Source organism: Tiliqua scincoides, chromosome 6 (assembly GCF_035046505.1).
Source record: "Tiliqua scincoides isolate rTilSci1 chromosome 6, rTilSci1.hap2, whole genome shotgun sequence".
Classification (NCBI taxonomy): Eukaryota; Metazoa; Chordata; class Lepidosauria; order Squamata; family Scincidae; genus Tiliqua; species Tiliqua scincoides.
Genome location: NC_089826.1, coordinates 49,766,000 through 49,780,899, shown reverse-complemented (window position 1 = coordinate 49,780,899; position 14,900 = coordinate 49,766,000). Strand labels below are relative to the sequence as shown.

Genomic DNA, 14,900 nt, shown 5'->3' with positions numbered 1-14,900 from the left:
CCCTCTCCATTTTTCAAAGCTAGCTAAACTATGGCAGATGGCACACAAAATTCAGAGCAAAATCTTCTCTGAGCAGTCTTCTATGCTGTGATTTGCACGAAGTGGACTTGCAGAATGTGACCAAATTAAGGTCTTCTCCCAATTGGCAAAATATCCTGCTGTCTTTTCGACAGGATGTTATACCTCAAATGCTTCTTAAGTCATCTTCTCTTTTACATCATTTTGGAATACGACCTAAGAAAGTCTATTATGAACCTCCCATTATTGCTTTTACCCAATCTCAGGGAGTTAGACATCCCGATACAGTTAGGGCAGAGGTTTCTCCTATTAGGCCTAGAACTTTTGAGCATCTGGATTCACAACTCTTGGACCCCACTTCTGAATTTCAATTGAAAGAGTCATTTTCAGAGCTAGCTTTGCTAGAACAGGAGCGTTTGATTTCTGCCTTGAAAGAGCTGGTGCAAGACTTTGAAAACATACAAGACACATCAGCTTCTACTCCTTTCCAGAAACAGGATGTTTCTCCAGAAGATTCGATGGATATGGAGGTAGCTGCGAAGCAACCTACTCCTAGGACTCTTCATCCAGACCTACAGTGTCTAATGGACTTTAAAGAACAGTCCATGATATCTTCTCTTTCTTCAACTTCTCTGTTACTCCCTTCTCAGGTTGGAGAGAATACCCTGGATGAAGTAAAGTCTGTGTCTGTTGCCCATGGCTTGGTGCTCCTATCTGCACAAAGTGGATGTCAAACCCCTGGATTAATAGAAACTGATATTTTACAGCAAAGTCATCTATCTAGTAATTTGACTGTGTTGGAAGCTGATGAACCTTCATCTGGCAATGATCAGACAATTTTGGATTTTCCAGCTCAGGGTACTCAATGTTCTCCCAAAACTGCAAACTTGTATCCTGTTGTGGAGTTGGGCTCAAGCCCAGTTGGGATCCAAAGAGTTTCCAATGGGGTTCCCTGTAGAAATGTGGGGGCTGTGACCCCAGTATTAAATCCCTGTGTGGCAGCCGATATTAGGTTTACCATCTCCTCTGTTGCAAATAGTCAGGCTCCTTCAGTGGGTATTTGACCCGAGTGCAGCTAATGTACTTCATCTTGTTTCATGGAATGTGGCGGGGTGGGCCGGGAAATTTGGGCAGTCTGATTTTTTTGATTTTGTCAAGAAATGGGATGTTTTATGTTTTCAGGAAGTCTGGCTTTCCTCTCCCCCCCAAGTAGATGGATTTAGAGCTTTCTTAACCCCGGCGGTCCCTGGTTTGGGAAGGGGCAGACTTAAGGGGGGATTACTTTCATTGGTTTCTACGAATTTGTCTACTGTAGTGGAATCCTTGCCCGCTTTTGACCGTTATACTCTGGTGGTAAAACTTAATTTACAGCCAATTCCCTTAATTTTGGTAAATGTGTACTTTCCGCCACTTGTGGGTTTAACCACCTTAAGGCAAATATGGATCAATTTTGAGAAGCATCTCGGGGAGATCCAAGAGGCATATCCTTCTGCTCAGGTGGTCATTTTGGGGGATTTTAATGCTAAAATGGGCAGAAATGATTTGGAACTTTTTACAAAATTTGGAGCTTTCCCCCCGTCTTTTTCTGACCCTCCTCCATTGCGCAAACGTGTTTCTAACGATTGTAGGTGTAATCGTCAGGACTTATTTTTGGCCCAATGCTGCATAAAGCAAGATCTAATAATCCTTAACGGCTCATGGCCAGAGGATCACCCAGCAGTGTGTTCCTTTTGGAAGGGGACTAAACCCTCACTTCTAGATTATGTGGCTATTTCTAGGTCGTTGCTACCAGATTTGTTGGATTTTAGGGTACTCAGTAGATCAGAGAGCGACCATCTCCCTTTATCGCTCAAATTGTCAACAGTTGAGCAGTTTAAGTCAAGAGAGATCCATCACCCTACTGACCATTTAGGTCCTGTGACAAGTTGTGTGAAATGGACCAGTCATGTTAGTGCTAAAATTCAAGGGCTTTTGAGTTGTGAGCGGGTAATGGGCTTTAGGGATGCAATTATAGCTAAGGAAGGTGATCCTTTGTCACATTATAATAATGTTGTTGCTGCCTTAAAACCTTTTTTAAGTAATTATACGCGCAACAATATTAGTCTGAGAAGTAGATCTTATGACTGGTATGATTCTGAATGTAGGATCCTGAAGAAGCAGGTTACTGCTGCTTTGATTATGGTGAGAGAATCTCAATTGGAGGTTCATTATGTGCATTTAAAAAATTAAAAAAAACAATTTAAGGAAACTATTAAATTTAAGAAGGAAATCTTTATAAAGAAAAATTGGGAAGATTTAATTAGTGCAGCTAATCAGAAAAATACATCTCTCTTCTGGCACATAATTAATCCACTACTGAAGGTGTTTCCCTCGGGAGCCCCAAATTATATTACAGCATCAGAATGGGTGGAACATTTTCAGGGGATTTATGCATCGGAAGAACCCCCTTGTCCAGATTTAAGATCTAAATTACTAGCTGAAGATCTTCCATCTTGGGAACCTGTAACCAGTGAGGAGGTTGTTTCTCTTATTAGGAGAGTTAAAAGTGGAAAAGCTCCAGGGGAAGATTTTATTAGAAGTGATTTGCTTAAAGAACATCAGGATTGGTGGGCTCCAACTTTGGCTGCCCTATTTTCGTATATTGATGAAACAGCCAATATGCCTTCTGATTGGGGTTGGGCGATTATAGTTCCCATTTATAAAAAAGGAGGTCATGAAATTCCCTCAAATTACAGGCCTATTAGCTTGCTCAATGTCATCAGTAAACTTTATGCCTTGCATCTGAGAGAGAAGCTATTGGCCTGGATGGAATCTCAAGACATTATAGCCAATATTCAGGCAGCCTTTTGCTCTGGAAGATCACACCTTGATCAGACTTTAGTGCTGTAATTTCTTGTCGAAAAACATCTGGCCACTAGGGGTTCTAGACTTTTTGCAGCCTTTGTTGATTTCAAGGCTGCTTTTGACCTAATTCCTAGATCAAGGCTATGGGATAAGTTTGCAGCCTCGTCCATTGACCGTCGATTATTGCTGCTTATGGTTAGCTTGTACAGCAATTCTGGCATAAGGATTAGGTGTTCATCTAATGGTCATCTAACAAATCCAATTTTGGTTAATAAAGGGGTTAGACAGGGTTGTGTTCTTGCCCCCCTCTTATTTAACTTTTATATAAATTCATTGATCACTTCTTTTGATGATCTGGCCTTACATCCTCCAAAGCTTGCTGATCGTCATGTTCCTGTTTTGGCATATGCCGATGATGTGCTTATATTATCAAGAACACAGGTCGGCATGAGGAGGGCTCTTCGCCATCTAGCCCTGGTCAGTTCACAGGAGGAATTAATTATAAATTCTGATAAAACAAAGGTGCTGGTTTTTGCTAGACGTTATAAGGCCTTTCGATGGCTCCTAAATGGGAAACCCATTGAGCAGGTTAAAATAATAAAATACCTGGGGGTGATCTTTCATTATCAAGGAGGCCGTTTGGCCCACAAAAACTATGTCAGTCAATCAGCTCAGAAAACATCTGGTGCCATTTATCCTTTTTATTCATCCAAAGGCGCCAAATTTCTCCCTGCGGCTTTAAGGCTGCACACTGCTAAAACTAGGGTTCAATTGCTCTATGGCTCTGAGATCGCCCCATATTTAAATACCAGGTCTTTGGAGGTGATCCAGACTAAATTTTTGCGCCAATTGATGTATGTTCCCCGATGTGTGCCAAACACTGTGGTCAGGTTGGAATCCGGTACCCCAAGTATAGAGATGTCGATGTGGCTAAATGCCTTACATTATTTTTTGAAGATTCTCTCGCGACAGGATAACTTTACTTATTTGATCTTTTCGGATCCTTTTGTAGGCACCTGGGAAAAAAGGTGCTTGGATCATTTCAAACTCTGCAATCTCTCCCCAGAGTCTTTAATGATGATGAGCCCGGGAGACGCAAAAGAAATTTTGCGTCAGAGGTTGGTAGACCTTGAATTGAGATCTGCGAGAGCCAGACTTTCAGTGTATGTTTTTCTTGGGGATCAAGCTCTTGCATTTTCTCCTGCTAGATATTTTTATAATATTGTTATACCTAAATTTAGGATTGCTTTTACTAAAGCTAGGTGTAATGCACTTTTATCAGCAGTTCTTTTGGGGCGTTATGCAAGGCGTCCCTATTCAGAGAGACTGTGCCCCTGCCCTCAAAATGTGGTGGAGACAACTGCCCACATTGTTTTGCAATGTCCATACTATGACGATTTGAGATCTAAATTTATCTCCCCGATCTTCGGTATTGAAACGGGGATGCAGGTGGAGGAGCAGCTTGCTTTTTTGCTTTCTGATGTTTACTCGGATATATCACTCAGGGTTGCCCGCTTCAGTTATGCTGCACAGTTGGTAAGGAAGAAAATTGAGAGTGTAAATCTCTGATTTTATGATTTTACATATGTGTAACGGGGTGTTGGTTTTAATTCTGTGTATTTTGTTTTGTTGTTTGTAACGAGCTGGTCGGATGACCGTAAATAAAGTATCTATCTATCCCCTGCCCTGGGATGCCCCAATTCTGCTCTCCCCTGCCCTTGCCAGACCCCCATGTCATTGGCGGCCACTGGTGTGAACTCACCTGCCCTGGGGCTTGCTCCAGCACAGGGAAGCTGGCATGCATCCTTGCACTGGCCTCCCCAACTCTCAAGGAGGCAGAAGTTTGTGACACTCCCAGGCCAGTCAAGGGACTTGCACCGGCCCAAGGACAACTCAGGATTGCTCCCTTAATTCTTCTATATATGACATGCTGCCACTTTTTGTCCCATCCTTGCCACCTGGGATAAAACAGGGGCCTTTGGGAGAAAGTTATTAGCTAGTAGTAAGGGGTTGAGTAGAAGAAGATCCTGCTGCCTAATGAATTTATATTTGTATTTATTTTTGATATTTTGTTAGCCACCTACAAATGTGTAGGAAAGGCAGGGTATAAATTCATTAAATAATTAAAGAATTAATAATAATAGAAATGGCTACTGTGCCTGCGTACCACGGGGGGGGGGGCTGGTTTTACCTTGGGGATCAGATTAATCTAGCACTAGGTGGTTATCTGACAATAGCTGCCTTGGGTTCCCATAACCTCTTTCATCATAAAGGTCAAATCAGCTTAAGCAGCACTCATGTTGTGAAGCTAGAAAGCTGGTAAAGGATGGAAGTGCTTGGGATAGAAAATATCAGGATGCCATTGTGAGAATAATATCAGAGCAAAGCGTACTGCTAGGGGCCGAACTCTATCCAATTTTCCAGCACCAGTGCAGCCGTGCCAGTGGGGCATGCGTGGCATCCTGCAGTGAAGGGGTAATCATGGAGGCCTCCCCCGAGTAAGGGAACATTTGTCCCCTTTCCTCAAGGCTGCATTGCAGCTGTATCGGCAGTGGAGAGTTGGATAGGATTGAACCCGAAGTCAGCAGGCTATTATTTTGGGCATTTCTGTTTGCAGAACAAGCAAACAAAAATAGTTTAATTAATACATCCTGTGCAATTAATAAAGTTAGGGCAAGGAAGATGAAATGCAGAGATCTGCTTCATTTGAGCAGACTTAAACTTCAGCAGAAGAAATCAGGCCCATTGATATCCCATTAAACATTATTATTCCGTTACCTTCACTGCTTTCTGTTTGCTTGTTAGTCTCTGCTGCTGAATTCTGTAAGCATGCCGAATGTGGCTGCTTGTTTAATTCGAAAACATTCTTCCTGCAGAGTGATCTAGTTCTGTCCAGCTTTAAAGAAAACCATAGCGAGATGGAACAGCAGTGCACTCAGAGGGAAAAATCCGAAAAGTGACTGGATCTTGCTGTTCCATATTTTGGTTTAATAACCTGCCGCTGGGTTAGGAAGAAGAAAAAGCAAATGGCTATAGCACAGATCGGTATTACTGATGGTGCTCAGAAGCAGGGAGAGGATGGCTGAAGAGAAGCAGTATTTAGTATGCCATGCTTTTAAAGGTCTTTATTGCTCCATGATTATAATCAGATGGCATGTCTAGGTTAAGGTAGGAGAAGAGAGTACCAGGAGGAACATATTTTGTTTCTCATTAGCTGTCCACCTTACTGAGCAAGGGCAGTTCAGTTCTTGCGGTCCAGGAAATCTCCCCTCGAGAATGCGACAGGATTTTTCATGCTGTGCTCATTCATTTGTCACCTGCCAGGCACCTTTCAGTAGGTCCAGGAGTCTTATCACAAAGCTTTCATTGATGAGTAATTCCACACTGCATGGGGACTGTCATCAAAGGTGTTTTATTGAGCTGTGTTCTGTTTGTGCATGGATGGATTTGCATGTGTGTACGTATTACTGCAATTCATTGTAAGTAACCTTGAAAATTATTCGGCTGATTTACTGTCCTTACCGATTACAAACAAACAAACAAACAAACAAACAAACAAACAAACAAACAAACAAACAAACAAACAAACAAACAAACAAACAAACAAACAAACGTCTATTGCATATAACTTAAGGGCACAGTTATGTATCTACTTATGGGCTCCCACTTAAGTAAATATCCGGTTATCTTGCCTTTATTATTCTATATTCTCATATGGGATCTCACACTTTGTGTTCTCAACCAAATTTGACTTAAAAATCAGGCGTCACAGCTTTGACTTCCAGTACATCAGTGAGTATCTCTATACAAGTGTACAGTCACATAACAACAGGGATACATTTGCCGTTCCCCGTTGTTATGCGATTAGGACATTAAGTGAACATTCAGCCCAATCTAGTGCCTTTGTCATGTAAACAGACACTTCCTGCCAGACACTAGCTGGCTGCACAGGCTGCCATAGATTGCCTCTTCTTTGCATTGAGCCTCTTTGTTGTGTAAACAGACACTCTGCTGCAGGCTATGGGAGACCTGATTGCCTCATTAAGAGCCTCTGTGTTGTGCTTTCACCACCATCATATATGGGGTCTGGAAGGTTGTTAAGCAATGTACACCTGTATTAATTTCAACAGTCTCAGTGATCAAATGTTAATATAACTGAGAGCTGATCTGTCATTGGAGAATAAGCAAGAGACCCCACACCAAATTCAGTGTGACTAAAACTCCTGGAATATGATAAAAGGGGAAAAGAAAGGCTTGGAAGTTAATAAAAAGAAAGAAAGAAAAATCTGCATTCAACATTTGAATGATTTGCATTAAGTAAATCATCCAAACTGTTTAGCATAATAATCTTTAATAAACATTATTCAAGCCAGAGGAGTTAAACATTCAGTTATGATCAAGTTTGCAAATAAAAGAACAGTGATAGAATTACAGCTCAACCTTATCTTTCTCCTCCCCCCACCGGTGCAACTGTGCCAAAAACAGGCACACTGCATCCAGCAAAAGGGGGGAGGATCAAGAGACTTCAGCAGAGAAAGGGATTTCTCCAACTGGCAGAATGGGCAGCAAAATGGCAGATGCGTTTCAATGTCAGTAAGTGTAAAGTCATGCACATTGCGGCAAAAAATCAAAACTTTACATATAGGCTAATGGGTTCTGAGCTGTGTGTGGCAGATCAGAAGAGAGATCTTGGGGTGGTGGTGGACAGGTCAATGAAAGTGTCAACCCAATGTGCGGCGGCAGTGAAGAAGGCCCATTCTATGCTTGGGATCATTAGAAAAGGTATTGAGAACAAAACAGCTAATATTATAATGCCGTTGTACAAATTGATGGTAAGGCCAGAGCTGGAGTATTGTGTCCAGTTCTGGTCGCCACATCTCAAAAAGGACATAGTGGAGATGGAAAAGGTGCAAAAGAGAGCGACTAAGGCTGCAATCTAACCACACTTTCCTGAGAGTAAGCCCCATTGAACAAAATAGGACTTACTTCTGAGTAGACCGGGTTAGAATTGTGCCCTAAAATGATTACTGGGCTGGGACACCTTCCTTATGAGGAAAGGTTATGGGTGTTTAGGCCTCTTCAGCCTAGAAAAAAGGCGCCTGAGGGGAGACATGATTGAGACATACAAAATTATGCAAGGGAAGGATAGAGAGATGCTCTTTAGACTCTCCCATAACACCAGAACCAGGGGACAGCCACTAAAATTGAGTGTCGGGAAAGATAAGACAGGCAAAAGAAAATATTTATTTACTCAGGGTGTGGTTGGTCTGTGGAACTCCTTGCCCCAGGATGTGGTGATGGCATCTGGCCTAGATGCCTTTAAAAGGGGATTGGGCCAATTTCTGGAGGAAAAATCCATCACGGGATACAAACCATGGTGTGTACGTGCAACCTCCTGATTTTAGAAATGGGCTACGTCAGAATGCCAGATGCAAGGGAGGTCACCAGGATGCAGGTCTCTTGTTATCTTGTGTGCTCCCTGGGGCATTTGGTGGGCCGCTGTGAGATACAGGAAGCTGGACGAGATGGGCCTATGGCCTGATCCAGCAGGACTGTTCTTATGTTCTTATGATTTAAATACCCTTGCCCCTGCATGAGCATCCCAAGCTGCAAAGGGTCTCCTTGGACCTTTGCTAGCGATTTCACTAGTGCCAGTCTGAGGAGAGAAAGGGAGAAGGGATGTTTCAGAAAAATGGATAAGACCTGACATGTACCATCACTGCTGGATACATCCCCTCCCATGGTATCCCTGTCCATCTGTCCCCATTCCTCCGAGTGCTACTACAGACCTACACTGAGTTTCCATTGTACTATGTAGAATCACTATAAAAATATGAAAATTCACATGAAGTTTAAATTAACTTTAATCTAGACATAGTCCCATAAGTATGTTGCAGAGCAAAACTAATTTGGATGTTGGTTTTTCACTACAATATTTTCTTTATAAAGCCTAGGAGTTAACAAACATGTCTAATTTAGGTCAGTGCTATTGGATCTGGCTGTTCTGCTCTCAAAGGTCTGTTTAATTTTTTAGTAAGACCTTAGACCAACTGCTGGTTTCCCTGTTGATATTTCTTATTTGCCAAGATTAACGTCATATTGAATTATATTTGTGCATTAAATAAAGCCCCCATTGTGCATTTTAGGCAGTCTGCAGCATTGATCAGTTCCCATGTACAAGCTAGCCAGGGTAGTTATTGAATATGTACTTGAATAATTCTTGCCTGTGAGAATTGAGCTGGGAGCTGGGAGAATAGAAGCAGTCACTGGAGACTTCCAGCATGGATGCAAGGGACACTGTTATTGTTATTGTTATTGTTATTGTTGTTGTTATTGTTGTTGTTGTTGTTATTATTATTATTAACACTGTTGTAGAAAAATGGGTGTTCTGAGGTCTTATACGGACCAGAGAAAAGAAGTCCTACCCATTGCATCTTCCTTGGGAATCTCTCATCCAGGCAATGGATGTATAAGGTAAGGATCAAATACCCTCCCAGCTAGGAGTAGATGCAAAGACCAAGATCCTAGACTAGCATGACTACCGAGGGTGGGGAAAGTATTCAGTAAGCCATTTTAGTGTTTTTATTTTCAATTTGACTTTTAACCTCTGTGCCAACTGTTGCCCTCACCTATCCACCAGAACGCTCCATTATGCTTTCTTAACAACCCAGTCCTATTCTCCCACCACTACCATAATGACTACCGCTGTATCCTCTTGGGCAGGGGGTAGGGGGCTGTGGAGGTCTCCTCTGGGCAAGGAAACATTTGTTCTCATACCCGGGGGTAAGACTCACAGCACAGGGGTGTCTACTCAGACCTGTGCTAGCAAATTCATGGGCACAGGTCTGTGTGGGTTAGGTCCAGGAAGGGGGCTAGGATTCAGCTGCCACCAAACCCACCCCCTTTCCAGACCTGATCCACCCATCTCCTGCACCGCCTTGTCCTGCCCTCCCTCTGCTCCCATCACCATTTTGTTCTGCTCTCCCCTTCCCCAATTAGTGCACAGGCCACCCTTTCAGCAGCACCATTTCTGCTATGGCTTCACTTTGCGCCTCAGCAGCTGAAAGATGCTCTGCAAAGCAACTGAGAGGTGCTCTCCCACTGCCTCAGCAGCATCTCTCTCTCATCCCTCTTGGTCTGCCCCTTCCCTTGCACTGTTCCTTGTCTTCTGCCTTTGTCTCCAGCGCTTTGGCAGATGCAGCACTAGGGAAAGGGCAGCATGTATGGTAATTGGCTTCCCTAGCACCTTGGCAGCATCTCCCTCTTTCTCCACAGTGTTCCTCACCTTCTGAGGTCTCCTTCTGTCTCCCCCTACCAAGCTGTGGCAGAAGCAGCACCGCTGAAAGGATGGCACTGGGAGAGCTCAATTATCACCAGCTGGATAAAGGGCTTCTGTGGGCTGTGCCTGACCCGTGGCCTGGGCCTCATGTTTGATACCCCTGCTTTAGACCATCGTGTCAGACTTGAAGGTACCCAAAAAGATATGTACAAAAGAACATTGAATAATGCAGGAAAGAAGAGTATTGAGTCCTCTGGGAACAGTTATGTTGGCTTATCCATGAAGTTGACTGAGGCAGCAGACTGGCAGGGAAGGCAATCACCTCTGTCTGGCCACTTGCCTCCACTTTTCCTAGTTCTCCTCTCACTCTCTGGATTTGCAAAGTAAGAGGGCAACAGAGCAGCAAAGTGCGGAGAATAGTGGTGGACCAAGCCACTGAAGATCCATTGCCCACTGTGCTCAACTCCTTCATTTCTTTTTCTGTTCTACTCCCAAGGACTCCAAGGAGTGGGAACAGCAGAGGCTGGAGCATCACAAGGTAAGGGGGGCATGCTGCAAAGGAGCTGGGAGGTCCTGGGGCAGCTCAGGGCATATGTATTAACCTGGCACAATCAGACTGTCAGGACCAGTGGCATTGAAAGGGCAGCATGCATGTGATTATGACACAACAGGGAACCAGTAAGCTGTTAGTATGAGTCAGCTCTCATCTCCATGTATCAGAGCTAATACTAGAACTCTTACTCAGTTGTGTTAGTGTCATCAAGCTGGCCACTGGTTTCTTGTTGGTTACTGATTTGGTGCATGACTCGTGCTGCTATATATTAAAATAAAGTGAATGGGGGTTGCACCAACCCTAGTGATGCCACTGCACCTCAGTTGCGTCTCGCACCAGGTGATGCAAACCCTAGTAATGCCTCTGGTCAAGGCACAGACCTGTTTCTTTAATTATGCCACGCTATAGAGTCCATTTATGGTTATTAGGACAGCAGCTGCTATCCTTGGAGTTGCCATTTTTGCATCGGTTTCTTGTCAACCAAGTTGGCTCACAGTTGTCAGTGTCTTAAGATGGAAATCATTTGTACTAGGTAGCAAAGAAATTCACACACATAAATCAATACTTTATTTTTTTTTTAAATTGTCTAGACAGTAATTCATCTTAATATCTATGAGCAAAAAAAAATTGCTGAATGCCTCTTGCCACTGGTTTGTTTTTAGCTTTCATGAGCAACATCTGCAATGAGATACCTTAATTTCAAATATTGTTGAAGCAACTTGGGATGGTATTTTGCAGAATTCTGTTACAATCTGATATACAAGCTGGTATACAGAAGACACGTCTCTTGACTCAACAGCTGACATTAATATCTGCCCTGTAGATTTTCATAACGGAAAAGATGAAATTAACCTGGACTGACCAGTCAAACATTGCCTTTCTGGCAAGTCTGCATTTTAAAATACATCAGATCATTCAGGATTTAATGTGACCATTCTTACTTGGGCAGCCTGATTCTAACCCATGCTGGAACAAGCAGGCCAGCTGGCTGGGACCATATGCATTGCAGAGCTGGGGCTGGCCGCCGCACAACTCAGGATAAGGGAATTAATTCCCCTTACCCCGTGTTGTGTGGCAGCTGCCCCAATGGGGCTTCTTGGATCTGCAGTGGTGCAGATCCAAGCAGCCCAGTGTAAGGCCGGGCTGCTTAGGAGAGGCATTCAGATCTGGCCTAAGTGCTGGATCCTAGTACCACCCCCATCCTAGGACTGGTCCACCCACTAGACTGCCCTCCCCCTGTCCTAACCCCGTTCCACTCTCCCCCCACCTTCCCTAAACCCCCATGCCAGCCTAGGGAAGCTAGCATGAACTCACCTTTTTCTGTTGGCGCGAAGGCTGAATGTGGCTTCCGCAGGCTGGCACACATCCTTGTGCCAGCCCATCCGACTCACAAGTCATCACAGATGTGCCTTATGACACATTTGCAACAGTACTGGGCCAACACAAGTGACTTGCTCCAGTTCAGTGAAGACTCAGGATTGCGCTCCAAATGGCTGTGTAACCACAATGCAGTTTCACAAATTGGTTTAGGTTGTATGGTCAGATTATATACCTAGTTAGTGAACCAGTGAGTATGACAAAAAAAGGAAATCAAGGACCAGGTAATATCTGAATAAGGAAAGATCTGCTTGTAGCCATGTTGGTAGGCCCCAGTGTCAGACCCCAGCTGTATCCAACATTAATTAGTGCATACCATACCTGGGAGAACTGTGGAGGAGGTTGCTTCACAGGGCCTCTGATATCGTGCCAAGCTACCAAGTGGGCTCCAAGGCCAGCTTGATTTACAACAGGGTTCAGCTGTGAGTGTCTCGGGATGGGAGGGGGGATTCCACCATGAGTAAGGAGGCTGGTGGCACGTTCACCCCTAGAATGTTCGGCTGGCACCGAGTTCTGATTGGTGGATGGGTCAGGAGGCCTATAAAGGTGAGGGAAGGGACGCTTATGCTGGGCTGACTTTGTCTCTGGCTGAGGGGGCCTGAGATCCTGGACCGCTCTGGCAGGAGTGAACCCAACTTGAAAGCAGCAAGATGGGCTAGATCAGATTTCGGAATGCTAAGACTTTGGTGAGTGATAGTTAGAGTTAGGAGGTAGTTGTTATTGTTTTATTAGACTGAGTGTTGTATTGTAATGCTATACTCTTTGCCTAAATTCCTAAATTTTAGACTATGCAGTGCTGTCTGTATAACCCTGCTTTAAGCCTTTATGCAATAAATCCTACTTATTACAACTGACTGGATTATTGGGATTAGAAGGGAGTACAGGGACTGGTTGTGGGAGGCAATCCAGTGTGGCTGGGGTGGACCCTGGAGACCCTGTATGGGAGTCTACTCCTTTTTATTAAGCTGAGTCCAAGAGGGTGTCAGCTGGAGTACGACTCAAGGGGAGGGTTCCCCAAATTTATCCTGGCTATCAGGAGTGGAAGCTCTGTGGTTTAGGAGCTATTTGGCAATCGGTCTTGGAGAGATCTAAGGGTGCCCAGTGACCATAAGGGTTTATGGCCACTTGTTCACCCTGAGGGTAATAAAAAGATTACCCGGCCATAAAGGGGTGAGATCTGATTTCCTTCACAGTGAGCATCACTGGTTTGGCACTTTGTTGTTTCTTTTAAGGTGGCATCATGATATTTGTAAACAAGGAATAAAGGCCATCAAATCAGCTTTTATGCCATTATTAAGGAAACCATATAAAATGGGGTTTAAGCAGCAGGACATCATACCCAGCAAATGACAGACACAATACACCAATTTAAAATGCTTATTTGAGATGAGATTGCCATTAAAATCTGTTACCACGTGAAACACGTGAAGAGGCATCCAACTGACTGCAAACACTAAGATGAGCACCGTCAGTCGGCAGAAAACTTTCCGAGATCTTTTCTTCATTCGAGTAGGGGTTCGGGCTACTGTAATCCCATCCTGGGCTTCTGAATTCTCCTCTGGTTTCACTTCAAAACAGATGGGTATTCCTGGTATGAATTTGCTGAATGAAGAAAGCTGACTCTTTCCTGCACTGGACATTTCTGGGAGATCTCCAGAATGATGATCCGAATGGGGCCTTGAAAGTGCCGGCATCACACTAGCAGTCTTCTTACTGTACCTCCTTCGGTGTTTCCGGACAAAACTGTAAGTCCATCTCTTAGAGCTAGAGGGTGGGGCCTGAGGTCCACGGCTCTTGGGCGCATGAAGTGTTAAATTGATCATTTCATTATCTTCCAGTTTGTTTTCTTTGCCTGACAGTCTGGAACTCACTGATCTGCAGACTCTGGTGTGACTTATGGTTAAACAAACCAAAGGCAGGATGTACTGCATGAGCAATAATGAAATAGTAAAAGCAATTCGGTACCAAACCGATGGCCAGGATTCCACACACAAGTGTTTGCTTTTCAGAGCATCTAGATCCAGCGCCTCATGGAGATGGACAACCTTGCAGAAAACGAGCAAAGGGGAGCAAACAGCTAAGCCCAAAGTCCAGATGGCCAAGATGAGGTAGCAACCATGTTTCAGTGTCAACTGGCTGGAAAGAGGGTGACGTATTAAATGGTATCTGACCACAGCAATTGAAATTAACATCCAGGTGGAAACCAGGACGGACACACACTGGAGGAAGGGCATCACGTGACACATGACTTTGCCGAACATCCACTGATCAAGCAGAACGGATGTCAAGGTGAAGGGAGAGCAGAAAACCACCACTAGGATGTCTGAAAAGGCCAAATTTCCAATGAGGAAGTTTATTATTGTTTTTTGTTTGCACTTCAGCAAGGCCATGAGAATAAGCAGGTTTCCCAAGAAGCCAGCAAGACTTACCAAAGTGTAAAGTCCAATCAGAAAGTACTGTATGTCATCTACACTGTCCTTATAGTCTTCCCAGGTAGGAAAATCAGAACTCTTGGAAAGAGCAGAACCGTTTTCCAGGACAACTGTCTGGTTACTGCCATCTCTGAGATCTGCAGACATCTTAAAATCCTGTTTAGAACCAGAAAGAGAATCAACATCAACAGCGGCAATGATGGGCTTAAGGCACATGAACATCTTAACATGCATCTTTATCACTATGGAAAAATTAATGTGGTGCTGCAATTTGGCTCATGTGACAACTGAAAAAGGAAATTAAAAGATATTTTACCTAAGGCTATTTCAACCAAACTGTTCTTCCGTGTGGAGATTTCTCAACCATTTCTGAAAAATTCTTTTGATCCATTTTTGT

General features: G+C 43.8%; 1 protein-coding gene across 1 annotated transcript; it reads right to left on the bottom strand.

Annotated features, from left to right (window-relative positions):
• Nucleotides 1-13,309: 13,309 nt before the first annotated feature.
• On the bottom strand, nt 13,310-14,650 carry NPY5R (neuropeptide Y receptor Y5). The gene has a single exon (XM_066632719.1). The coding sequence runs from the start codon at nt 14,648-14,650 to the stop codon at nt 13,310-13,312; it is 1,341 nt and encodes a 446-aa protein (XP_066488816.1).
• Nucleotides 14,651-14,900: the final 250 nt, after the last annotated feature.